At 44.5% G+C, this 25,819-nt stretch overlaps 1 protein-coding gene across 3 annotated transcripts; it reads right to left on the bottom strand.

The window, feature by feature from the left end:
• Positions 1-813: 813 nt before the first annotated feature.
• FADS6 (fatty acid desaturase 6) lies at positions 814-25,133 on the bottom strand. 3 transcript variants are annotated; one of them, XM_033139261.1, is made up of 8 exons: positions 25,016-25,133; positions 22,082-22,193; positions 11,400-11,955; positions 9,265-9,431; positions 6,135-6,315; positions 3,895-4,082; positions 2,536-2,715; positions 814-1,426 (listed from the first exon to the last, which is right to left on the bottom strand). In XM_033139261.1, the coding sequence occupies exons 3-8, from the start codon at positions 11,947-11,949 to the stop codon at positions 1,277-1,279; spliced, it is 1,416 nt and encodes a 471-aa protein (XP_032995152.1). In that variant the 5' UTR covers positions 11,950-11,955; positions 22,082-22,193; positions 25,016-25,133; the 3' UTR covers positions 814-1,276. The 3 variants fall into 3 exon arrangements, with proteins under 3 accessions (XP_032995152.1, XP_032995150.1, XP_032995151.1); XM_033139259.1 differs by lacking the exons at positions 22,082-22,193; positions 25,016-25,133 and adding an exon at positions 19,236-19,281; XM_033139260.1 differs by lacking the exons at positions 22,082-22,193; positions 25,016-25,133 and adding an exon at positions 19,236-19,254 and having other exon boundaries at positions 11,400-12,028.
• Between the last annotated feature and the right edge of the window lie 686 nt (positions 25,134-25,819).

A 25,819-nucleotide genomic window follows, 5' to 3' on the forward strand; every position in this document is an offset into this window, starting at 1 on the left:
TATCAGAGATTTCAATATCCTGACTACATCTGGGTCTCTGCGATAGCTCATACCATGTTCCACCCACCCAGTCATCTTCCCTTCCTGCCTCTGCTACCTGCGACCTTGCTGATGCTCCAGATTCTTTCAAAAGAAAATAAATTAGGCAAGGGACAGATGTAAATTTGCATTACCAGTTTTATCTCAAGAACATAAGTTCTCCATCACAGAAAATTTTAGGGGGGGGGAATATAATAATTCATTTTCTTCCTACCCCCTCCCCAATTGCATAATAATTTCCACAGCAGCAGTCTTTAATATAGGCTTCCCCCACAACATCATTCTTGTAAGAAGTCTACCACCCATGGTGGTTGTGTTGCCCCGGCTTATGGGCTGTCATCATTTGCAGAGGTAACTTCCATTTTGGCAATTCGAGAAATTTGCCTTCAAGGCCCATCAATCATTCCATGGAGAAGTATCACCTTTTCAATTGTTCTAGATTGGAGGCTTGACTTAACAAAGTGATTTAGTTAAATTTAACAAAGTCCCTGAGTTATCCTGTCTGCACTGGGACAGGAGTCAACTTGATCTTTCATGTATTACTTTCCCCCTTGCAGACAGAACCTCCACACATTTCATGTCTGTTGTAATGTATGGAAAGCAGTATGAAATTCCCTCTATTGTGGATTCATAAATCAGCATCAGTCTGATCCGAGCCATACACCAAAGTTGTGCGGGGGAACACCACTCAACCATCTTGCCGTGTGCAAGTGTTTCCTGACATGAACGTTACATTTGTTTAAAGGGGGCGGCGGGGGGGGGGGGGGACAACGCATGACTCAGCCCTTACAGGAGGAGTGGCAAACCTGCGGCTCTCCATTTGTTGCTGAAACGTAACTCTCATCAGCCCCAGCAAGCATGTTTAGGGATAATGAAACTCTAATCTAGCAATGTATTGATTGGAGGGTCTGTAGGTTCACCATCCCTACTCTATAATTCATGGGAAGGATGCATCAAAGTTGTTGGTGTGCAAAATTAAAAGAGTGGGGAGGGGAGTCAAGGTATTAAAAATATCTCTTGTATAGGAGCAACTGATCTCCCCTTTGACTCATCACTGAGCAGGTGCAGTTTCTTATCCAAAAGGTCATCTACTTGTCCATATGGAAGATATTAATGATATGCTGGGGTTCCCCTTGATAGCTTGATCCAGTTCCTAATCTGAATTCTAAATGTCTTGATCCTGGGAAAGAGCAGTCTTGCCTTAGGTTTATAATAGCTGTGTGTCCTAGAAGAGTTGTCACTGAATCCCAACAAGTTCAGAAATAGGTGGCGCGTGGACCATCAGTTCTTCATATTTGGCCAGGAACAACTTCAGGCGGGACCAATAAGAATCCTCATTGTATGTCAACTTCTTCTCCTTCAAGTACCGGGAAACAATTGGCTTGATCTAAAAGGGAAAGGCAGTATTAATTAGCATTACTAGGGATTACTAATATTTCCAGCAGTTTGGATAGCCCCTAGACTAAATCCCTCTTGGGCCCTCATTTGCCAGCTGCAGAAGCAAAGGATGGGTGTGGTTAAACAGCATGTCCGTCAACATTTGTCCAATGAAAATAGGGACACCCTATTCAATAAATAAATTATTATTATTATTATTATTATTATTATTATTTTGTTTATATCCTGCCCATCTGACTGGGTTGCCCCAGCCACTCTAGGTAGCTTCCAACATATATAAAAACATCATAAAACATTAAACATTTAAAAACTTCCCTATAGAGCTGCCTTTGGATGGCTTAGGGGTCACATAACAGGATTGTCCCTGGAAAACAGGGACACTTGGAGTGTCTAGAACAGTCCTCATGCCACAGATATTTGGCAAGTGGCGGGGGGGGGGTTGTGTCCTCTTCCATCACAAAGCAGCCCCAGCTCCAGCAAAACTCTTTGCTGTTGACCTGAGTTAAAGGCTCAGGCCCCAAGTATCTGAACAACCACATCCTTCCCTACAACCTCTCTCAACTGTTAAGATCGGTGGGAAGGGGGTGTGTGCTTTGGAATTTCTGCTGCCCTCAAAACTAATGTGAGGTGGTGGCCTGGAAGCCAGCATTCCTTGTGACAGCCCCTAAATTGTGGGATTCCCATGGCACCAAGGTTTGTGCAGCATCTTCACTGTACAGCTTCCTTTGGATGCTGGCACTGGCCTTTGATAGCTGAGAATGTAAAAAATTACCTATCTCTGCCTTCTGATCTAAACTGCATGAGTTTATTATTTAAGTTGTATTAGTTGCTTATTAAAATTATTTTTTTCTGATTTTAAAATTAGACGGCTGCATTGTTGTAACCTCCTTATGGTGAGGAGTGGGTAAGGAAACCTATAATGGATAGAATAAATGCAATTTCTTTTATCCCAAGAGATGTTGTGACCTTGACCTCACATGAATTCACTTCCTTCTTAAAACCACCAGACATGTCCCCTTCTCCTTACTCATACCACATTCAATAGACACTCCTGCCTTCTAAAGACCCAGCACGTCCATCTGCCACCCAACTTCGCACCTTCAGGCACATGTTATCAGAAAGTGTTGGGAAGAGATGATGCTCCACATGACAGCTGATGATCGAGTGCCCAAAGGACCAGTCCAGCAGGGGATTCCGAGGCAAGTTCAGAACGCCGCAGCTCATCATGTGAATCCGTTTGGGCTTTTTGTCAGCTGCGAACATTGGGAGGCCAATATGCTACGAGAGAAAATCACAAAGAGCTAGCTGCTGCTGATCCTTCCTAAGAGCTCAAGAGGAAGCTTAGCTGCAGATGGAAGCATCTGAATAATAGCAATAAATCATGTTTCCAGATACATTGCAGTGAACCCCACTCTCTGGTGAAGAAACAGTAGCTCACTCAGAAATGGAACAGGCCCAGAATTTTGCATTAAGTAATTCACTACCTGCATAAAGGCAGGGATGGGGAATAAATTTGATTTAGTTCACATAAACCTAGCTAATTTGTATGTTCTGAAACAACATGCGAACTGAAATGCAAGCAAGCCTTCCAAATTCGCACTTCTCTAAATTCTGCAATACTGTACAGTTTAGCAACACAAAAAATATAAATAATGCACTTTTCAGGGGAAATGTGGCATAAAAATGCACATATTAGTGAGATTAATAGCAAAAATTATTATTAACATATAGAAGGGAAATCTTGCAAAAACCAAGCAAGATTTCATTCAACAATCTGTATATTAGGAGAAATGCATGCTAACATTCTATTTTTTGTGAGGACTTCTTTTCAACAAAGTAAAAAGTAAATGGACAGATTCATCCATCCATATACAAAAGATCACATCAAGTATGGATGCTGTCAAATATCTGATGCTGCCTAATTCCATGTTTACTTGCAATATTGCATCATGTGTACTTGGAAGTGAGTTTATTTATGCAGCCTAATTCCATGTTTACTTGCAACATTGCATCATATGTACTTGGAAGAGAGATTGTTTATAAACTACATTACACTTATTATATTTGAGTGGGACTTATTCTTAATTGAGTGCACAGGATTGCAGCCAAAATACATACTTTTAGAGAGGCATCTCTATATGTGTGTTTGTGTAGTTAAACATGCAACCAATGTTTCATTGTTCCATTTCCTTTGCAGGTTTTGCAGAATCCCATCTTTTAACCTACTTACAGCTCAGTCCTGTGCATGCCCATTCAGAATTTGGTTTTGCTGAGTTCAGTGGGAGTTCATATATATGTGTGTGTGTATAGGATTGCAGCCTAAACATGTCAACAGTGGGAACGAATAAAGCATTTGCCAAATATGTTGGATGTTTCGAGTCACACAGCCTATTGCCACGAGACCATCAATTAGTTAAACAACAAGAGAGCCCTTGATACAGAGTTGGTAGCATTTACCTGGAAGATATTAACATGGATGTAAGCGTGAGAAAGGAGAGCTCGTGTGACCAGCATGCAACTGAGAGCAGACCACATGGACTGGAAACCTGAGATGTTAATCAGCAGCCAGTAATGGGAGTACAGGCCAACAAACATGCAACAGAGCGTCCGGATGGCCGTCTTCAATTCAACTTCTTTGAGCAAGCCTGTGGAATCAAGAATCTGTGAATGCAGCAGCTCTCAGGGCTCTTTCCCTAAGCTGCTACACCATAGGTGGGAAGACTTATTTCTGAGGGGCACCTGAAGCTCTGCCCCATGTGGGGCAGTTTGCAGAAAGGCTCCGTTCCTCACCCTTCTCCCTGCTGATACTAAAGCAACAGTCATTCTATTTTTGAAGCATTTCTATATAGCCCAGCAGTGGTGTTAGGAGAAGGGGTGTTCAGCTCTTTTTCCTCATCACATTCCCTAATGGCCTCCTGCTTGGAAGCTCTGTGGCAGGAGAAAATATAGGTGGGGAAATAGTTCAGGTAAGATCAGTGGCTTGCTTAGGCTCCCCTCCCCACAGAAAAATGCATCACCAAAAAAAGTAACCGATCGAAGATGCAGATCTGTGCAGAATTAGCTTCTGCATACTTACGCAGGTGCAGATTTAGAAATACTTACCATAATTGAAAGAGAAATAAAACATACCTCACTTCACACAAAATTATTGTTAAATATTTGACTGAAAATTAAGAAAAGGTGTGGATTTTGTTGAGTGGCATTGAGGTACTTCCCAGTAAAACTAGTTTTGGTAGGATGTGGTGAATGGTTTTATTCTGCACTCAAGGTCCGCCTGCCTGATCACAATATTTAAGGTCAGGAGTATTTGAGGTCAGGTGAGACTGGCTTAGCAACCCTGCAGAGGCAGGTTTCTCCCCTCTAACGTGTGGAATGGCCTGTTTGCTTGCTTCAAATGGCTGGAACTACTGGTATGTTCTATAGGCCTCTTTCTCAGCCTGAGCACACTTGATCCAAAATAAGTAGGTGGGACTGGTTAAATAGATGTTCTTGTCTAATGGAAGTGGATTAGACTAGCATACTACATCTGAACCCGTGGAACATGAGTTGAGAAACCTGTGGGTCATTATTATTAATTATTATAATTCTAAAAGCAATATAATTATTGCTTTTAATCTTTAACTGGTATGATGAATACCTCCTACAACTTTTTGTTTTCTTGATGTAATGCAAACAAACAAACAAACAAATAAATAATTCCCCAGCCACTCTGGGCTGCTGCTTTGATACTTGGACCTGAACATCAGAAATGTTCGAGTCTTACATTTTAATGCTTGGGAACCACTTTTGTGCAGCAGATCCTGTGACAGTTCACTACAAGGTGACGGTTCACAACAAGGTATTGGCCTGTTCATCACAGGCAAGCTGTAATAGTCACTCCAAATTGCTCCCTGTATGAGCACCTTGTGGCAAACCGTCACTGGATCTGCTACCAGGATCAGTGCAGCCAAAGACGCTCTGAAATTTGCTTAGTCTAAATAAAAAATAATATATTTACGATACATATCAATAATGACCCAAGTCTATGCCATCAATCCCCACATTTACAAACCCCAGGTAGGCAAAATTGAAGCTTAGCCATTCCACTTTGGCACTTGCCAAAACAGACATCGTATCGAATAATTTCTTTCATGATAATGACCTATGAGTATTTTTAGTACTGCTTGTAAAACTCTACGCTTTTAAAACAATATTGCAATATCCTGCGATCCAATGGTTGTTCTTAGATTCCCATAAACAAAAAGAGCGAATTGCTTTGTAAGTACTATAAATATTTAAACAAATAATTCCACATTGATAGAGACATTAAGTGCATTTTTGCTTCGATGCCTCATGTACTGGTTATAAAATAAGCACAAACCTACAGTTAAAATGCATGAAACCCATGGCTGCCAAAGACCTAAGGTCCAAAACTCATGCGACAGTAAAAAGATGAGTCACACCACACCAAGTAAATTTCGACTGGTGGGTTGCCATACCAAAAAGGTTTGGAACCGCTAGAGTAGCATACCTTTGGTCCTTTCCCAACTTCTTACTCCGAGGCAAAGAATAAATGCTACACATACTATGAGATACAATGACCAAAAGTATCTTTATGAACGGAGATCGTAAATCACCTTCTACATGCAGATTCTTAAAATTGTGTAGGATAAATGTTATATTTGAAAAGTAACAGGATTCAGAGGAGAGCAACGTACCAATGGCTACCAAAGGGGTGAGGATGGGCACTGCAATGGGTGCAATGAACATGTAAACATAGCGGTTCAGGAAAGGAAGCTTCCATGTGCTAGAGTCTCCCAGGCCGATGACATTTGTGTAAGCGTGGTGGATTTTCACATGGTTGTAGGACGCCTGTTCTGCCGTGAAAGCAGAGCAAACCTGGGACAGAAAGAAATGGTAAATAAAGAAACACTGCCTGCTCATGTATGTAGTACATATGCATCCAGGGCTCTCAGAAGTGACAGTATTACAGAATTTTACATAAGGTTGCAAGCCTTGTAAGCTCAATATTGGTCAACAAGACCTACTAGGAGGTACCGTATGTGGGAATGTTTAGGAGTGTGGATGAGTATATATTATTTATATATCTCAATCCCAGCTTGTGTGAGCAAGCTCCAAACTTAGCAGAGTTACATTCCCTTCTGAAACACAGCAGAAAACGATTGCATAGGCTTGTTAAAGCCTCTATAAGAAATATATATTCCTGGTATATTCCCCTTCTTCCCTCTTAAAAGCAAAGACACAATACAGTACTGATTATTAGATATAAAAGAGTTTACTTACAGACATCCAAGAGTCACAGTACAGGCTCAAAGAGGCAGATAAACTTAGATAAACATATTTACATGTGGTGAAGCTGATTCCATAAAGAAAGAAGCTTCACTTCTGCTTCTCTCAGCTGCATGCTGAGAGAGAGCATCCTACTTGTTAAAAGGACGAGGCAAAATGGGCAGTCTACTTTGGGATCTGGTTCCCAGGTAAGACCACACCTACTTCTGGTTCCTGTAATTCAGTCCAGGTAAACAGGAAGTTAAGCCTGGAGGACTAAGTTACCTTCATGTCCACTCTAGGAGTGTTGTGTTTGGCTGCTCTGTGTTTACATCCCACACCGTATTGGCCCGAATATAAGCCACACTTTTTTGCCAAATTCTGACCGTGAAAAGTTAAAGTGCGGCTTATACTCCCCCCCCCCAGTACTCCTTTATCTCTGGCAGCTCAAGGGAGGCTTTGGAGTGGTGGGTGGGCTGTGCACCTTTGCCCCAGGCTCCCAGGCTGCTCTCTGGGGGGGGGGAGCCGCATCACTTTGCTGGCGGGGATCCGCTTTGATCCATCGGCTAGAAGGAGGCTTTGGAGCGGCCATTCCCAAGCTTCTTCTGACCCGCTGGAGATAAGGGGGAAGGGGGGGAAGGCTACCAACAAAGCGGCGTGACACCTCCCCCCCAAGAGCAGCCCAGGATCATGGGAAAATGGTGCGCAGCCTGCCCACTGTGGCTTATATTCAGGGTTCCCCCTCCAAGTTTATAGGTGTGGCTTATATTTGGGTGCGGCTTATATTCGGGCCAATATGGTAAGTTTTAGAACACTGCTGTTTGGTGGTAAATGCTCAAATTACTTAATACAGTGTAGCCTCCCTGACTCAAGTGGGACTATGTTAGAATGTGTAGTTTCACAATAGGGTCCATAACACAATTCATCTGTTTGCACCACCCGAGGGTCAAACTACACATTACACAGAAATACATGTAAACGTAGCTTGTAAGCCTGTTTTGAAGAGAAAGGACTACTTGGAGAGGGGGAATGTCATTTGGGAGCACAGAAGCGGCTGCCAGGGAAGGAAATTTCATTCTTTCACTTCTCATTACTTTCCTGTTCCAGATTGCTCCTGAAAAACACAATCCTATGCATGTCATCTCAGAGGCTTAAAATTGCAGCTTAAGTGACTTGCTTCACGTGCAGTTACACACATGTGTGCAAATATGCATTAAAGATCATACCCAGACCCTCTCCTAGACACTGTCTTTTTTAATCCAGGTTATCCAATTTCCATTTCATATGAGACTCTGAAATTGTTGCTGGCAATTTGAATAAATTCATTTTGCAAAATAAAAGGGCAAGGTTGGCTGTGAATTTGTTTTATACTCAATCTGAATCAAGCAGTTGCGAATTTCCTCACTTGCGGTCTTATTTTGACATCTTTCAATTAGCGCAACTGTTCTCTAAAGCTTTGCCAGGTTCAACCACACAGATTCCACAGACTCACCTTTGAGAGCCACTCCTTGAATCTTGCTACCCAGGTTTTGTGAGAAAGCATTTAACAATCCCTTTGCGAGGTGTGCAGTGTTGATGTGGCCTAAAGTTTATAAAAGACTGATGCCTCATATGCTGTATGTGCTGCCGGCGCCCTGCCACTCTCCATTTCCAACACAAGATAGGAAAACAATGGACATAATAATGGAAAAAACTTCTTTCAAGGGAAAGATTTCTATATTCAATGTACGGTACATTATGTACCCCCTTTTCAGAGCAACCTTTCAAGAAAACGGGAGCTTTTTCAGATTTCTCAATCTTTGTCTGACCCTACACAAACATTATTTCCCTCTTTTCTGAGGCTAAGACAGTGTGAGAAACAAATATGGGGTCACGGAGTAAAATGTGGCACATGAACCCCCTGACCACATTCTCCACTAATCTCCAAGAGAACTCTCAAGTTCGTTCACTGGTGGTTTTATGTGCCAGTTCAAATGGTCCACATTCAGGGCAATGGTAATGCTTCGTGTTGGCAGAAATGCAACAAAAGAGGAGCTTATTGCACCTCTGGTGGATCTGTCCAGTATAAAAGCAAGTGGTTGCGCAAATTGTCCTTGGAGGAGATAGAGCGGCACCGGACCCCCTTATGTTTATTATCTGTATTACATGGAGGAAAATGCTGGTGCTGTTTGTAACCCCCCATATCATTTATCTGATGGTGAAGTAACACCTAGGTATTTCACAGGGATGGAAAGATGCTTGCATCAATTACTTTAGATAACTGGTGCAATATGTAGCTTACCCCTCACGAAGCTGCAATTCCCAGCACAAACTGCAGTTCCTAGGATCCTTTTTCTTTGGGGGTGCTTTAAATGTAAAGTGTTTATGTAAATGTAAAATGTGCTTTTAACGTAAAAGGAGGGGGCAACTGCAGCTGGAGAAATAGCCTCACACTGAGACACACACACACACACACACACTGCTTTCCACTCTCCTCCTCTAAAATAAAAGGGGGGGATGAGTTGTCAAACCTCTTTGCGTTCTCTTACAGAACAGGAGCTGCTGAAAGCAAAAACACACCTCAATGAAGAATATGGCCCATATTTTCCCCCAGGACTTGGACTCCGCCAGACCATTGTGGGTGGCCAGGTGGCTCCCCTTCACAGTGAGGGTTTGATGTACCACACCCAAGATGGCAATGCCCAACAGGAAAGGGAACAGATTGTCAGAACGCAGAAGCAGGAACCCTAGGGAGAGAGAGAGGAAACATTTAGAACCTTCTGCTAGAGGTAATCAAAGGACCTAGAATGTCCATGGGTCCTAACCAGCTCTATCATGATAGCAACAAGGACCTTAGATTTATTTGGGCTCAGCTCATAGCTAGAAGGAAGGTTGATCATACTCTCTGGTAGTCAAGACTGTAAATATTTTTTAATGTGCGTAAATAAAACCAATAAAGATTACTTAAAAAAAAAAAAGACAGAACCAGGAAACATGTGAAGATCAGGATTTAAAGCACATGACGTCTCCTAACAAATCCCAAGAACTGAACTGCAGTTTGTTAAGAGTGCAGGGAATGACAGCTCTATGAGAAGTAACTGACCCTTCCCAGAATTCTTTACAATAAGCCATTTGCTTTAAATGTATGCTATGAATATGACCCAAACTGGTCTGCTTTTTGGAGTTTAATGAAGCCTGGACACTTTGAATTGAGGGCTGCCCAAAAGTGGTTTGTTTTGGGGTGGGGGTTTATTTGTTTTTTACCATAGCCGTGTGGTCTTTTTCTTTTTTCTTTCTTTTTTTTGAAGGCCCAAATAGGCATTAAAACGAGAGGCAGAGCTGTTGCAACTCAGTGTCATGTGGGTGATGTCACTATGCCATATTTTGCCCTGCCCCACGTCATTGGCAGGGTCAGGATAAGGCATTGCGCAATGATGCTGTGCCACATGCTCTAACTCAACATTACAGGAAATGGGAAGAGACCAAAAAACGAAAACAAAAACCAGCAGCGACAACTTTCAAGATGGTCTAGTTCAGGGTTTCCCAGACTTCGGTATCCAGCTTTAATTGGACTACAACTCCCATCATCCCTAACTAGCAGGACCAGTGGTCAAGGATGGTGGGAACTGTAGTCCAAAAACAGCTGGGGACCCAAGTTTGGGAAACACTGTTCCTGTTGGATCTTCAAATGCACTCAGCTAAGTCAATGTGAAAGAACCTCAGATACAGTTATCTGTTCCATTCTGGAATGGTTTAAGGCATCTGTTTTTGCTGTAACCCACCATGGGGCCTCATGTGGAAGGAGGGATAATAAATAAATTTTCATGCCAGCTGGGACAGATATGAAGGAGAACATCCCCTAGACTCTTCAGCTGGCTGAGGAATGATTTGGTCAAATACATCCCAAAAATTGAACTCCCAGACAGACTGTCTCTCTCCCCTGTAAATACCGGTAACCTCATACCACCTGGGCACTCCATTACTGACCTTACTGTTAGATTGCACTGATTTTATTATGCAGGATGACTAACCACCAGGGGGTCAGGCTGCGCAGCAAAATAGTGACTGATCTGAAATTCACCAGATTAGCTCTATAAATGCACCTGCCAACATCAGTGCAGATTTCCAAAACCCCTTCAGTAATGTTTGCTGTGACTTGCTGTGTCCTTGTTTGATACCATTTGCAACATACCCAGAGGTAGGTTGGAGAGCTCCTCCACAAATAAGTTTCTTCAGGAAATATCTCAAGATGATTTATAATAACATCAGTACAGTGCTGCACTGACTCACTTTTCAATGTGGGAAAGCTCCACCATCCTTTTCTGTTGCATAGTCCAGGGACTATGTCGCCATAAGTGGCAAAATGAAATAGTAGCCCCACCCCCACCCCATGCTTAGCAGTGCAGCACAAGGATGTTAACGTACTCCATGCTGGGAGGGTCAGAGACAAGTCCCAGGGCATTCTAACCAACCCATCTCTCAGCAGTCAGGCAGATGCCCTAGAGAAGCCTCTGGGCAGGGCAAGACTGGACAATGCCCATGCCTTGGTAGCTCATCAGTTGGCAACCTATGCTTTCCCTTCTTTGACCACATCACAGGGCTTAAGATTGGTAAACTTTAAGGTGCAATAGCACCAGTCAAGAATCACAGGACTCCCCAACCTTCCTCCCACCCCACTCCCCAAGTTCAATGAGCACCTGAGGCATTCTCCTTACCTACTGGCAGGGAGAGAAGGTTCAAAGCGATGATTGTGCCATCGATGCCATGCCTCTCCCACCAGCTGCTGCTCTTCACCACATCCTGCACCATCTCAGAGAGCTCCCGCATCAGGGAATCCTCAGACCTCCTCCCTCCGGTTGGCTCCTGTTCCTCCTTGGCTGGCCTTTTTAATACGCCCATCTTGTTTCCTTGGGGAGAAGTGAGATATCCATCTTTACCTAGGCCCGAATTGCCTTGGGGGGCACTTAGGCTTTGTGCTTCTGAAATCTCCTCTTCCAAAGGGCCTTCTCTTCCAGAGCCATTTGGCAGCTGTCGCTTGATACCTGTGCCCTCTTGGCTTGGGGCGACCCCTTGTCCTAGCCTCCTCTCACCTTCATCCTGGCAACCGGTCCCCTCTTCCGGCGCCACCCCGGGGCTTAAAGGAGACGCTCCCTGCAGTGGTCCTCTGCCAGTCCCATCTGTTGCCTTGGGCTGCTCCTCTTTTCTTCTCTCTGGGCACCATTCCTGGTTGTCCTTCATCAGCATCTCGCCCTGCCGTGGCTCCATTCTTCCCTGCAGAGCACAGGACACTGCAGAGTGAGAGCCAATGTCCTGGTGCTTCCGCAGGATCAAATAACAAGCAAGGCTGTCCCAGCAGGAAGGGGAGAGAGAGAGAGAGAGAGAGAGAGAGAGAGAGCAGAGAAATGCAGGTGGCCTTCTTGGTAGAAGTGCCACAGTGTGCAGTCAGAAATGCTCACTGGGCTGTAAGCTCATGTTGCTTCGCTCTAGCTTGGAGAAGTTGGCCCCGGTCCCATCCCTAGGCTCTGCCCATTTTATCAGCCTCTGCTCTGGCAGCTTCCGCCGCTCCTGTTCTGCTTGTGTCTCCATCCCAATGGGGCCGTGTCCCTTGCCCTTGGCTCTCTCTGTCATTAAGAACAGCTTGTTCAGGCAGGAAAGTGCGGCTGTGCTCACCACTGCCAAAGGACATGGGAAGGGCAGGGCAGCGGGTATGTTTGAAAAAAGGAGCGCGGAGCTCTGCTGGAGGCAAATAGGGAAAGCGGAGAGCCAGACTGCAGGAGAGAGACCCAGGTCCATCACATCCCAGTCTTAAAGGGCCATCCCTGATATTAAAGCAGAACACTTCCCTCTTCAAACATTCCTGGATCTGCAGTTTTAAAAGTTTATTCTAAATACCGGTACTTACAGCTCTCCATCCGTGTTCAGCACAGATGAATGTACAGTTTTGTGAATGTGGGGAGAGGGGGGTCACAGTTGGAAGAGTTTATTATGAACGTGGATTACTATTGTATTATTTTTCGGTATTCAGCAGAACCCTCATTACTCCAACCTCATTTGTGTCTTCCTTCCTAATAGAAAACCTGCGTTGGTGTAAACAGCTTTTTCATTTATCTTCTTAGCATAAGCCTTTGCCACAATGGCTCAGGGGATTTATTTAAAGGGCTGCCGTGCCAGTTCTGAAGAACTAGAAAATAAATAAATAAAATCAACTCCTCGCAAATCATGAGACTTTATAAATGCCAGTTATAAATGTTGGGAAATTGTTTGTATTGGCTCACAGATATGGCCAATATTAAAGGATACAAGTAGATTTCTCTCTCTCTCTCTCTCTCTCTCTCTCTCTCTCTGTGTGTGTGTGTGTGTGTGTAGGCATATTTAAAATAAGCTAATACCTAAACACAAACATATACACACAGAGAGAAGAAAGCACTATAAAATTCATATTTGTTTTTCTGATCTCTGGCCAGGATCACCAATATTTTTGCTGTGCTTTGACATCTTTCTCCCAAAAGTTGTTTTTATTTATTATGTTAAAACAAACAGTCGAGTAGCCTAAGGCTGCCACACATCTGGTTTCCCCCAGACATTAACAGGACTTTAAAGGCAGAATTGACGTCCGGGGGGAATTGCGAAAAGTGATGGTTTGTCCTGGATCTTAGGCAAGTCAATAGAAAAATTCTGGGTTTTTTTGGTGTCTTTGTAAACAGTTTGGGGGGTTTCCTTAAAAAAAAGTTCAACAACCTTCAGGATGTCCTGGTTTTTACTTTTGGAAATATGGCAACCCTAGAGTAGCCTAAACCTGTAGGAGAGCCAGTGTTGCATAGTGGATTAGGACCTGGAGATTCCCACTCACCCACAAAGCTCACTGGGTCATCTCGGGCTGGTCACTGCCTCTCAGTTTAACCTACCTCACAGGGTTGTTGTCAGGATTAAATGGGTATAGGGGAAACCATATATTCCACCTTGAAGTCCTTGGAGACAAAAGTGTGGTGTGAATGTAATAAATAAATAAATAAGCTGTTTGGAACAGGGAGGGAAATCATGAAATTTGCCAGAACAGATTATGGGGAAAGGGTTACCTTTTTCTTTTTAATGCCCCTGCTTCTGTGCCCTTTAGCTGCACACACAAATTGAGCAGGTGAAATTATGTATTTTGTGTTTTCATATTGCGATTTTATGTTGTGAACCACCCTGAGACCTGCGGGTATAGGAAGTATACAATCAATCAATCAATCAATCAATCAATAAATACAGACCCTCCAAGTGCCCCTATTTTCCAGGGATGTACCGCTTTTATAGAAGTCATTCCAGTTTTTTATTTAATCCCATCATGTCCCACTTTTCTTTAGGATGTCCATATTCTTATCAGATAATTATTGGAGGGTATGGAGTTATCTGACCCCTGAGCCATCTGAAGGCAGCCCTATATTAGGGAAGTTTTAAAAAATGTATAATGCCTTATTATTTTTATATTATTATTAATAATAATTTATTTGTACCCTGCCCATCTGACTGGGTTTCCCCAGCCACTCTGGGCGGCTTCTAACAAAGATTAAAAAATACATTAAAATGTCACACATTAAAAACTTCCTTAAACAGGAAACATGTTGGAAGTCGCCCTGAGTGGCAAACCAGTCAGATGGATGGGGTATAAAGAGTAAAATTAATTACTATTATTAGTAATTATTATTATTATTGAATAGGATGTCTATTATCATCAGAGAAATGTTGGAGGGTATGATAATAGCAGAAAGGGAGAACAGCTTCACCTGTTAAATGTCTGCCTGTCGGGCTGCTGTTAAAGGCACAGGAGGAGAGCCAGTTAAACAGATGGAAACTCAAATTGCAGGCTATACCACATAGGCCACAGGGAGAGGAAAGGAAGACCAAGATGAGTTGGAGGGGAAAAGATTTGGGTGGGAGTAGGAGAGAAAGGAAGAGGGGTCAGAGTAATAAAGACAACAGATGTAGGCAGTGGAAACAGCAATGAACGTTCCCCACATCAAAAGGGGTGTGCATTTTGCGTGGTCACGAGTAGCCCCTTGGATCACGGTGCAGCTCCTGGCAGTTGGGGCTGGCACCACCTTCCCAGGTTGGATACCTGTGGACTCCACCTACTCCAGCAGCCGGCCAATCCCGGCTGGGGAGGTGTTGCCAGGGGGATTGGCCAGGTAGGAGGGATTATACAGTGCACACAATAGAAGTTGAGTCATACCTGGGAAGCAGCCTTTGGATTCAGAGCTTTCCCCCCCCCCCACTCCCTCAATTGTAGGTTTACTATGTAGGTTTAACCACTTATTTTCCACAGCGCCACAGGCACGCAGGCGCTGCTATGTCAAGGTGGCTGTTGAAGGGCCGGAAAGGACTTTCCCTGCATTGGCAGGTTTCGCCTTTCCCGTAGCAATTCGTCCCAACTTTGGCGGTTGCAGGCCTTGGGCGGAATCCTTTAGTCATTTACAGGATTGGGGGGGCGTGGGGCGGTGACCCCCGCCCCCATTGCGGCGGCGATAACAGGGTTCCCTTTAAAGGGGTCTCAGGGGGAGGCATTGACCATACACCCAGAGGTCGTCACTGCCCTCCCCCTCCAGCAGCGGCGAATGGGGGGGGGCTATCTGCTTGAACATATGTTCTCCAGAGCTAACCCATTCCCCAAATGCGGGATAACCCTGAAATTACCCAGAACCCTGGCTAGGGGGCTGGGAAAGATAAACGCCCAATGCCTGAGCCAAGGTCTCCCTACACCTGAATATTAATAAAGTTGTGGCCAATTTAATACCATAAGAACGTTGTCACGTGTCGTTATTTCCCTCAGGGGCTGCCCCGGGGTTCAGGGGACTCCACCTGGCCACGCAAAGATGGCGAAGAGAAACACAAGCTGACTATTTAGGCCAGCAGATATTGTGTCAGTTTCCCAAGATAAGCTGGGCAGGGTGTATGTAGGACAGGCATGTACTGAGACTATTAAAACTATTTGAGGGGGCAGGAGGGAGGAGTGGGAAGGCTAGTTTGGTGTATTAGAATGTGGCATGCTTAGATGCTATGAAGATTGTGTGTGTGTGTGTGTGTGTGTGTGTGTGTTTCAGGTCAAGCAAAAGGGCAAAAGCTGCCAAACAGGGCCGGCTCAAGACATTTTGCTGCCTGAGGCAGAAGACAAGATGGCGCCTCCTCCCCATTCCACCTACATAAATTGACTGGAATGGCAGCGCAAACTTACCTCCACCCTGGCAACAGGAGTTCCAGGAGAGGTACGTGACACACATATGCTCTGACTTCCAGAAGACAGGGTATGGCTTGGGAACTTAGGAGATGCAGCAAGGGGAGCTGCTGCTACTGCTGCCACCCAGTATGTGCTGCATGAGCAGGGGCGGAGCAAGGGGGCGGGGGGGCGGTCCGCCCCGGGTACCGCCCGGGGGGGTGACACTCTGGGGGCAGGCCCCACACCCGCGATTGACACAGCAACTTTTAAAAGGCTGCAACGCGCAAACAGCAGCACAGCGTCTGTGCTGCTGTTCACGCGCTGCAGCCTTAAAGGTTGCCACACCGCATGGAAGGGGTGTCGGCCGATTGCACCCGCCATCTTGGGTGGACTGCGCATGTCCACACATACGCAGTCCAGCCAGGAGGCTGCGCACGCGTCGTGACATCAGGGCGCGCACGCTAGGGAGCTGCGCACCGTCCCCCAGGGAGGGGTGCCTTCAAGTTTTCTGCCCCGGGCGGCAAAGCGGCTCACTACGCCTCTGTGCATGAGCCAGTTGCATCACTTTGCCCAATGGTAGGGCCAGTCTCAGTGTCAAATGCCTGATCATGTGTAACCTATCAGCTTCCAGACAGAATTCCCAGAAGTAATGTTATTTTATTTATTTAATTATTGATTGCGAAAGTGGAAAAAAATTAAAAACCTCAAAGTGGTTAAGAAAAAGACAAAACAAGAAAATCAAGGGGAGCGCAATACAACCCTACTTTTAAACATGCAAAAATTAAAATCACCTCAACTTTCTGGGTAGGTTTGTCAAAACAATGTTTTTTAGCAGGCGCCTGCTTGATTTCAATAGGCAGGGAGTTCCGCAGTGTAGGTGCTGCCACACTCAACAATCAAGTTCTTACAGATGTGGCATCTGTAGCAGTGTCAATTCTGCTGATTGAAGCGGTCAAGTGGGCACATGGGCGAGGCAATGTCATAGGTAGATATTAAATAGCACTAGAGATAAGATAATAGTATAGGAATAATTTTATTGGCCAAGTACCAACATACTTGGAATTTTGCTTCGGCTACATTATAATATAAACGTACCTTATACAACACTATTCCACTCACAATACAATAACACAGCAAAGGAACCCCACCCATAACTGGCCTCCCCTTCCGCTACATAACTACGAATTTAACAATTTAATGGCGCAAGGGAAGAAATTGTTCCTGTGCCTAGCTGTTTTGTATATAAAGCCCTGTAGCGACGTCCAGATGGAAGTAGCCTAAATCAAACACCGGGATGCCAAGGATCTGCGACAATTCCCTCTGCTCTCTTCCTAACTCGGGTAGCATAGAGTGTCTCTATTGAAGGCAAGCTAACACCAATTACCCTTTCTGCAATTCTTACTGCTCGTTGTAGCTTTTTCTTGTCCATCTTGGAGGCTGTGCCGTACCAAGCAGTAACAGAATTGCAGAGAACAGTTTCCATGATACCTCTGTAAAACTGGATCAACACTTCCTGGAGCAATTTAAATTTCCTTAGTTGACACAAGAAATACAACCTCTGGTGGGTCTTCTTAATAATACTATTGATGTTGCCTGACCAATTTAAGTTTTGAGAAATTATAGAGCCCAGGATCTTAATGGACTTTACTACTACAACCATGTTGCCAAGGATAGAAAGTGGCAGCAGGACGGAAGAGTGCCTTCTAAAATCAATTACCATTTCCACTGTCTTTTGGGCATTTAGCACCAAATTATAAGATATTCCCCTGCGGCACCCCATAATGTAGCCACCAGGGAACAAAAAGGCACTCACCCAAAGCTCCTCTCTGGACTCGGTTATGAAAGTAGGATTGGAAACATGGTATAATACAGTGCCCCAAATTTCCATTCCCCAGAGAAGGTCCAGGAGGATACCATGGTCAATGGTATGAAAAGCTGATAAGAGATCAAGAATCAAAAGAAAAATAGAACTCCCTATGTCCTGCTCTCTGCACCAGGGAGACCAAGGCTGGCTCAGTTCCATGGCCAGGCCTGAACGCAGATTGGAGTGGTTCTAAATAATCTGTGTCCTCCAAGAACACCTGCTGCTGCCCCACCACAGCCCTCCACCACTTTCACCACAAAGGGGGTATGTGCAACTTGTCGATATGTATTCCAGTCCAAAGGGCCCACAGCCAGTTTACTTAGGAATCCACTTTCAATGCAGCAGGGACTAGCCCCTCACGCAGTGAAGCGTTAACCCAACCCAGTCATCCACAATCAGTTCGCCCTCCCAAATTCTAATGAAGATGTGGTGTTTAAAAAAAACCAAACACAACTTCCTTCCTCTTTTAAGGAAAATAACCTCTCTCTCTCTGTGTGTGTGTGTGTGTGTGTGTGTGTTTCATATACAGGGCCAGCACCCGGCATAATCAGGAAAATGCCAGGGCCCTGAGCACTCCACTGCAGCTGATACGGTTCAGCTGGGCAGTGGCTGCAAACAGTGGAGCTCCAAACTTGCTTGGTGGGTGGGGGGTGAATACCCTCTTAACCAGGGGTCAGCAAACTTTTTCAGCAGGGGGCTGGTCCACTGTCCCTCAAACCTTGCGAAGGGCCGGACTATATTTTGAAAAAATAATAATGAACGAATTCCTATGCCCCACAAATAACCCAGAGATGCATTTTAAATAAAAGGGCACATTCTACTCGTGTAAAACCATGCTGATTCCCAAACCATCCGCGGGCTGGATTTAGAAGGCGATTGGGCCGGATCTGGCCCCCGGGCCTTAGTTTGCTTACCCATGCTCTTAACCAGTGTTTTTCAACCACTGTTCCGCGGCACACTAGTGTGCCGCGAGATGTTGCCTGGTGTGCCGTGGGAAATTACTTTATATATAGTCAATATAGGCACAGAGTTAAATTTTTTAACATTTTCTAATGGTGGTGTGCCTCGTGATTTTTTTCATGAAACAAGTGTGCCTTTGCCCAAAAAAGGTTGAAAAACACTGCTCTTAACAATAATGGCAGCAGCACCCCTGAGTTGCACACAAATCAGGGCAGGGCTGGTTTTAACATAGGGACACTGGTCAGTTCATATATTCCAACTGGACCCAGAGTTCCACACGGCACCGCCATAACCAGACCACCTCCCTGTATTCTGCCAGGAATTTTCCTCTCAAAGAAAATAGTACCTTCTAAGCAGGGGTTTTCTTCGGTTAGTGCAGAAGGGAAAGGAAGGCTTAACCACCACCCTTTCCACACCTACTGGGATGAAAATAATTATCAGACACAGACACACACACACACACACACACACACACCTCCAGCTGATGTTATTTGCATTTTTTTTAACCTGTAAAATGCGAAGTTAACATCTTACCTGGTTTAGTCTCAGAAACATGCAACTACAATGTCTCTCTTTGGCATATGTTATAACCCACAGCATAAGTTCTGCATTTCAGGTGACACCCACCCACTGAGGAATTAATCATCTCTGAGAATTTGTTACATAATCATGCGATACCCATCCAAACAACTGCAGGGCATTGCTCAAATGGGAATGCAATGCTAGCACGTTGCAGGATTTCTGGGAAAACCTGTCTCAACCGGTTCTTTTGTAATGACGGGGAATTCAAATTATTAGCTGCTAGATGTACAGGCTTCTCCTCTTATATTCCATTGGCTCTTCCATGCTATAAATTAGGACTGTGCACCATCACCCTGATCTGATCTGGGGCCCGATCAAGCACTTGGGATCAGATCTGAACCAGTTTTGGGCCAACCCAGATCTGGGCCCCAATTCAAATTGGCAGCCAACCCTAATGTTTAATGAGGATTTTAAACCTTAGTTACACACGCAGTCAGGAGAGGGTGCTGCTTTGCCAACACATTGCCTGCCTCTGTCTACTCTCAGCTGGTGTCAGTCTCTTCCCACACCTTGTATCCGGGAGTTGTATCACACCTCTTCCTATAAGCCCAGCCAGCCTTGCTTCATTTCCATCCTGACATAGAGCCCCACAGAGCCTGGGGCTCTTAGCTTCATGGGGGACACACTGGGACTGCCCAAGGAGGAGGAAGCCGCAGGGTGAAGGGGTGGGGTGGGGGAACACTGTCCTTGCCGTGGTAATACTGCCGCTGCTCCTTACTCCTCATCTTTGGCTACTTCTGCACCTGAGAAGGCAGTGAATGGGGTTGGTGGGGAGGAGCAGAGCAGAGAGCATATCTACTTCAGCCACAAACGGAACTGACTCTGGAAGTGCCAAGGAGTTCAACGTCGTCCCTTAGAAACCAGCACTGCCAAGTGCGCACATGGAAGGGCAACCACCGCGTCTCAGACCACAGCACCAAGTCCAGTACTGAGTGTCTGCTCAGGATTGTCCCAGTTCTTCTCGACCCTTCGCTTGTGCAGCCCAGGCAAGGAAAGCATCTATTCTGTAACACTCTCACAGACACACAAACACGTCCTGACCTCCCTCCGCTCAGTCAGTAGCCATTGCAGGAGGATGAGAGCAGGGTGGGAAGTCCCATTGCTCTAGCAGGAGTCCCTGTGTGGGCTCCTGCTATGGGCAACAATTTGTCAAATCCTGCCCTATAAGCACTCAGAGCATATTTAATTTAATAGTATTAATAGTTTTCATTAGTGTTTTTTTTCTAAAATAAAAAATAAATTTTTTTAGGGGTACTCTCATTTTCCTGCTCATATTGAAATACTGCCCCTCAATGAAGCCAAACTTAGATTCACAAAATGTTTAAGGGAATGCATACCCCTGCATCCCCCCAGAAAAAAAGCACTGGTTTTCATGCTTACTCATCTGATGAGACAACAAATGCAGTTAGCAGGCAAATAGCATTTTGGCACCCCCTAGTGACAGAACACATGTATTTCAACATACTAGCTGAGAGGAAGCCAGTCTTCTGCTGCAGTCCAGAGAGACTGCATGTTTAAACAGTCTAATCCATTGAGAATCTAATTACAGAAGTCCAACCTATGTAAATTCATCCTCATTCAGAAATGAGGCAACTATAAGAGGTAGTTCCTTTTAAACAGTACCTCTGTATCCAGAGATGTCAGAGACTGACCCTGGTAAAGCATGTGTTCTACCACTGAGCTCAAGGTCTCTGGGTGGCATGGTGGAGATAAAACCAGGCCATGCGATGCCCCCCGAGAAAGAGAATATGAGCTCACCCACACACTCTCAGAGCAGAGCAGCAGGAAGGATTACTCTACTGTATTAGAGACATGCAACCATTTGCTCACTTAAGCTCTCCCTCTGGCAAAAGAAAGAATTACCCAGAATCCCTAGGAGCAGACAGCACTTCTGGGTTCTACACACAGCATAGGTGAATTGGGGCCAGTGGCATACTAGGTTCCCATTAAGGCCCACAATCCGTCGTATTGTGTTAAAGCTGGTTTACCCATGATGGTGATAGGAGTATAAGCAGTACAAATCAGCAGGTAAGATCTTTGCAACTTGGTATCAACCAAGTGAAGGTGTCTGGGTGCCACGATGGTGCCTGAAATCTCCACCATCTGGAGGTGCATCCCTGGGGATCCTTCAATCCTGACTGTTTTCACACACTATCAACACATCCTGTAGAATTCTATCCATTATGTTTTATCTGCGCAATCAGAATGAATTTCAGGAACAAAGGAGTCATATTGAAAAATACAACTTTTGAGCTTTCTGGCCCCCAAATGGCAACTAGGCATTCCATTTTGGCAACTGTAACCCTGGTTTAAGGAGCCATTTGGTGCCTAGGTTATATAGCAGTTTCTAATAATGTTTCTGGGTACCTTACAAGGGCACTCCCCTACCTAGACTAAAGTTTCACGCTGTGCTCCTGTGCATTTTGCTAAAATGTGCCGATTTCTGAGCCAGCTCTACTTGATTGACAGCTGCCTTTCCTCTGGCAGAACAGAACTAGGGCTTCATTAGTGGAGGTTTCAGACATGCAAAGAGGCACGTGCCCCAAGCAATTGAAGTAACTATGTGCGTGTATTCACTTTTTAAAAAATTACATACTGTAGTTATTTTCTGAAAAGTCAGAACAGAATCTTACCAATTCAGCCAATATGTCCTCTTGCTGTACACAGACAACATAAATAATTCCTACACCCACAAACAAAACATTAACATAAACATCCTTAAAAATATTACCTCTAAATTAGGTGAGAGTCATAGGTCTATGATGTGGCAATAAGATGTGAGGAAGCATACTACTGATCTCAGGTCCTGCAGCATGTGGGCTTCTTGAAGGCCACTGGTTGGTCACTGTGGCAAGTGGATACTGGACTTTGATTTGATGAAGTAGGCATCTCTTGTGTTCTTATGATCATCTGAGGGCACAATTTTTTGAATTGATTCATTTATTATACAGTGCTATTTTTCTAGAAAAAGAGGTGCTGGAACTCACCATGAACACCTCCTTTGTTTTCTTAGAATGGCAATGGCAACCACTTGAGGTGTACCAGAAATGAGTTCTGGCGAGTTCCAGCTGAAAAAAAAGCCCTGATATTATATACACCCCCAAACCTGCTACTACACAAACATACCTTCAGGCAGTTACAGGTAGGTAGCCATGTTGGTCTGCCATAGTCAAAACAAAATAAAAAAAATCCTCCCACTAGCACCTTAGAGACCAACTAAGTTTGTTCTTGGTATGAGCTTTCGTGATATCTGAAGAAGTGTGCATGCACACGAAAGCTCATACCAAGAACAAACTTAGTTGGTCTCTAAGGTGCTACTGGAAGGAATTTTTTTATTTTTTTATTTTGTTTTACCTTTGGGCAATCCAACTCTGGTTTCAGTCCTACTTTTGAGTTTTCCTTCTCAACAAGCTGATAATGGTTGTCATTGGGCACCACCCAATTATATTGATCAGGCTTCCTCAAACTCGGCCCTCCAGATGTTTTGAGGCTACAATTCCCATAATCCATGACCACTGGTCCTGCTAGCTAGGGATCATGGGAGTTGTAGGCCAAAAACATCTGGAGGGCAGAGTCTGAGGAAGCCCAATATTGATGATAACTCTTTGCAGCCACTTTGGTCTAGGTCACATTATACAGGGGTCAGCAAACTTTTTCAGCAGGGGGCCGGTCCACTGTCCCTCAGACCTTGTGGGGGGCTGGACTGTATTTTGGAGGGGGGGGGAAATGAACGAATTCCTGTGCTCTACAAATAACCCAGAGATGCATTTTAAATAAAAGCACACACTCTACTCATGTAAAAACACCAGGCAGGCCCCACAAATAACCCAGAGATACATTTTAAATAAAAGGACACATTCTACTCATGTAAAAACATGCTGATTCCAGGAACATCTGCGAGCTGGATTTAGAAGGTGATTGGGCCAGCTCCGGCCCCTGGGCCTTAGTTTGCCTACCCATGCATTATGAGGTAAATAATGAACACTAAGCAACAGCTCGTCCCGGGCATTTCCTCTGAGTGTTTTCCTCAGAACAACGGTTTGTATAAATTGCAACCACCCCCCCATCAAGAGAGGAATTAACCGCCGCGACATTTTCCCACGTATGAGAGATGGTAATAATAACTACATGCAGCAGTTAATGATCTGTGGTGAACAGCCGCTGTAGAATATTAGGTGCTCCAGGAGTGACAGTGCAAACCACAAGCAAGTAATAGACCAAAAACAGAACTAAGAAAAACAGGAATTCAACCTGATAGTGTGTCTCATCACTTGGAGGTCAAATTTAGCCAAAGAGGGAGTGGTTGCTCTTGCATATTCAATTAGCCCTGGCCATGTGACTAACCAGCATAAGATCAGAGGATAATTGGATGGCACCTATACTAATTCATACCCAGTCCATCTGAGTCAATATTGTCTACATTGACCAGCAACAGCTCTCCAAGGTTTCAGCCTTATCTGGAAATGCTGAGGATCGGGACCTTTTGCATTCAGATCACATGCACTGCTAATGAGCTACAGCCTTTCCTTAATATTAGATGTAGCCAAACATTTGATAAAAGTTAATAGAAAACGACTCAATGGGTGGCACTGTGTTGTCAGGAGAAAGATACTGCATTCAGCAATCAGGGGAAAAGAAATGTGAATATATAAACTGCAAAAAACTTTACCTAAACATACTTCCTCCTTCTATTCCTGGGTGGTTGGGCAGAATTGACCATTATATTGGGAAGTAAAGTAATGATGGAAGAAAGGGACACTTAGTGCGAAGTTTGGGGCTGGGGGGGCTGCCTCTGCCGAGTTCACCACTGTCCAGAATCGTGAAACCTAAAGGGGAGCAAAAGTCCCATGGTTGGCATTACTCCCTCCCTGTCCTGGTGTTTACTAAGTCAGCGCCAAAATCTGGTTTCCTTCCCCCTCAGCACAGGATTTTGGGAGGGAAAAACGATATGATCTCAGTGAAAAGTCGTTGCTATCCCTCCCTCCACTGGCTGAACTTTGAATGCAGATCTGTGGATTGTCATATATATATATATATATATATATATATATATATATATATATATATATATGTGTGTGTGTGTGTGTGTGTGTGTGTGTTCGCTTTTTTAAAAGTGGCATATTTCAAAAAGTGAAAATCCAGAAAGAAAGGTTCTTGGCAAAGTTGTTGAGCTTTTAGTTTTGGCCAAAGTTGTTGAGATATTTCTAAGGAAAACCAGCAAAGGGGACATTTAGCAGATTTCCGCCTGGACACTGCTTGTGGCTGCAATATTCCAGATATGTCCTGGAAATTCCAGGTTTATGGCAACCCTAGGTACTGTATACCGTTGAGTACCACCAGGGGGGAAAAATCACTGGTGGAGAGTCACAGGTTATTTTCCATGTATTTTAATTTTTGCATCTTATCACCATTTACCCCCATGAATACCTGAACCACCCACATTCACACTCTTTTAAAGATATTAAATACAATTGCAGCACTTTTTGGAACCGACAGCAGAATTTTCTGTTAAAGATTCAGAAATGATGGATCTGCAATATTCTCCTGGTCCTTGTCTCATAAACACCTGTGTATTTTCTTGCACACTCAACACTGTAAATAGAAGCACACAAGCAGGAAACTGGCACACACAAAAGATATGAACCCTTATTTTCAGAGGCCCATATAATTTTTAATGCTCCTGTGGCACTTTGGTCCTTGGTTTGATATTTCAGTAAACAGTAAAGACCTACCCAAGTCAGATCTGGCTGTGTGTTGTCGCCAAGTGAAGAGCACCACCTACTGGCAAGCAGTAGCATCGTCCTTTCTCCAGCTTAACTAGTTACTAGTCTGGTTCCTGCAGTTTAGTACTTTGGACAGCAGAGGATTGATTTGCAAAGGATCCATGCACTTTTGCACATCCATGTTTGGTCCTGTTGTAGCCCTGTCTGAATCCCACTGCTGAGCAAGCAGGGGCTAGGAGTCTCCAAGGAACTCTCACCTGAGAGCAGAATCCACATACAAAGCCAAACAATCCAGAGGTCAGGGAATCCTGATGGAGAGCAAGTACCGTGTTTCTCCTAAAATAAGACACCGTCTTATATTTTTTTTCGCTCAACAAAACACAGTATGGCTTATTTTCAGGGGATGTCTTATTTAAACCGCGTCGCATCGGTACGCTGCATAGCCACGCCTCTCCAGGCTGTTTTAATGGGAGGTGCCACGTCACTATGGCTTATTTTCGGGGTATGGCTTATTTTTGGGGAACGGCTTATATTTCACAAATGCATAGAAATCCTGCTATGGCTTATTTTATGGCCATGTCTTATTTTAGGAGAAACAGGGTAGCAGCAAGCTAGGGCCAGAAACTACAGACATTGTTTCCAGCGTTTGACTGCTGCTGAGAGCTGTGTTTATGAAGGCCACAGCCAGCTGGTTCACATCAGTGCTTTCTCCTGTGAAGGCTGATCAGCTGCAGGTGGAGTCACTCCACCTTCTCCTCCTTCAGGATGCTGTTCAAGCTGACTCCTGGCCCATGACAGGTCCAGGCAGAGCAT

Source organism: Lacerta agilis, chromosome 2 (assembly GCF_009819535.1).
Source record: "Lacerta agilis isolate rLacAgi1 chromosome 2, rLacAgi1.pri, whole genome shotgun sequence".
Classification (NCBI taxonomy): domain Eukaryota; kingdom Metazoa; phylum Chordata; class Lepidosauria; order Squamata; family Lacertidae; genus Lacerta; species Lacerta agilis.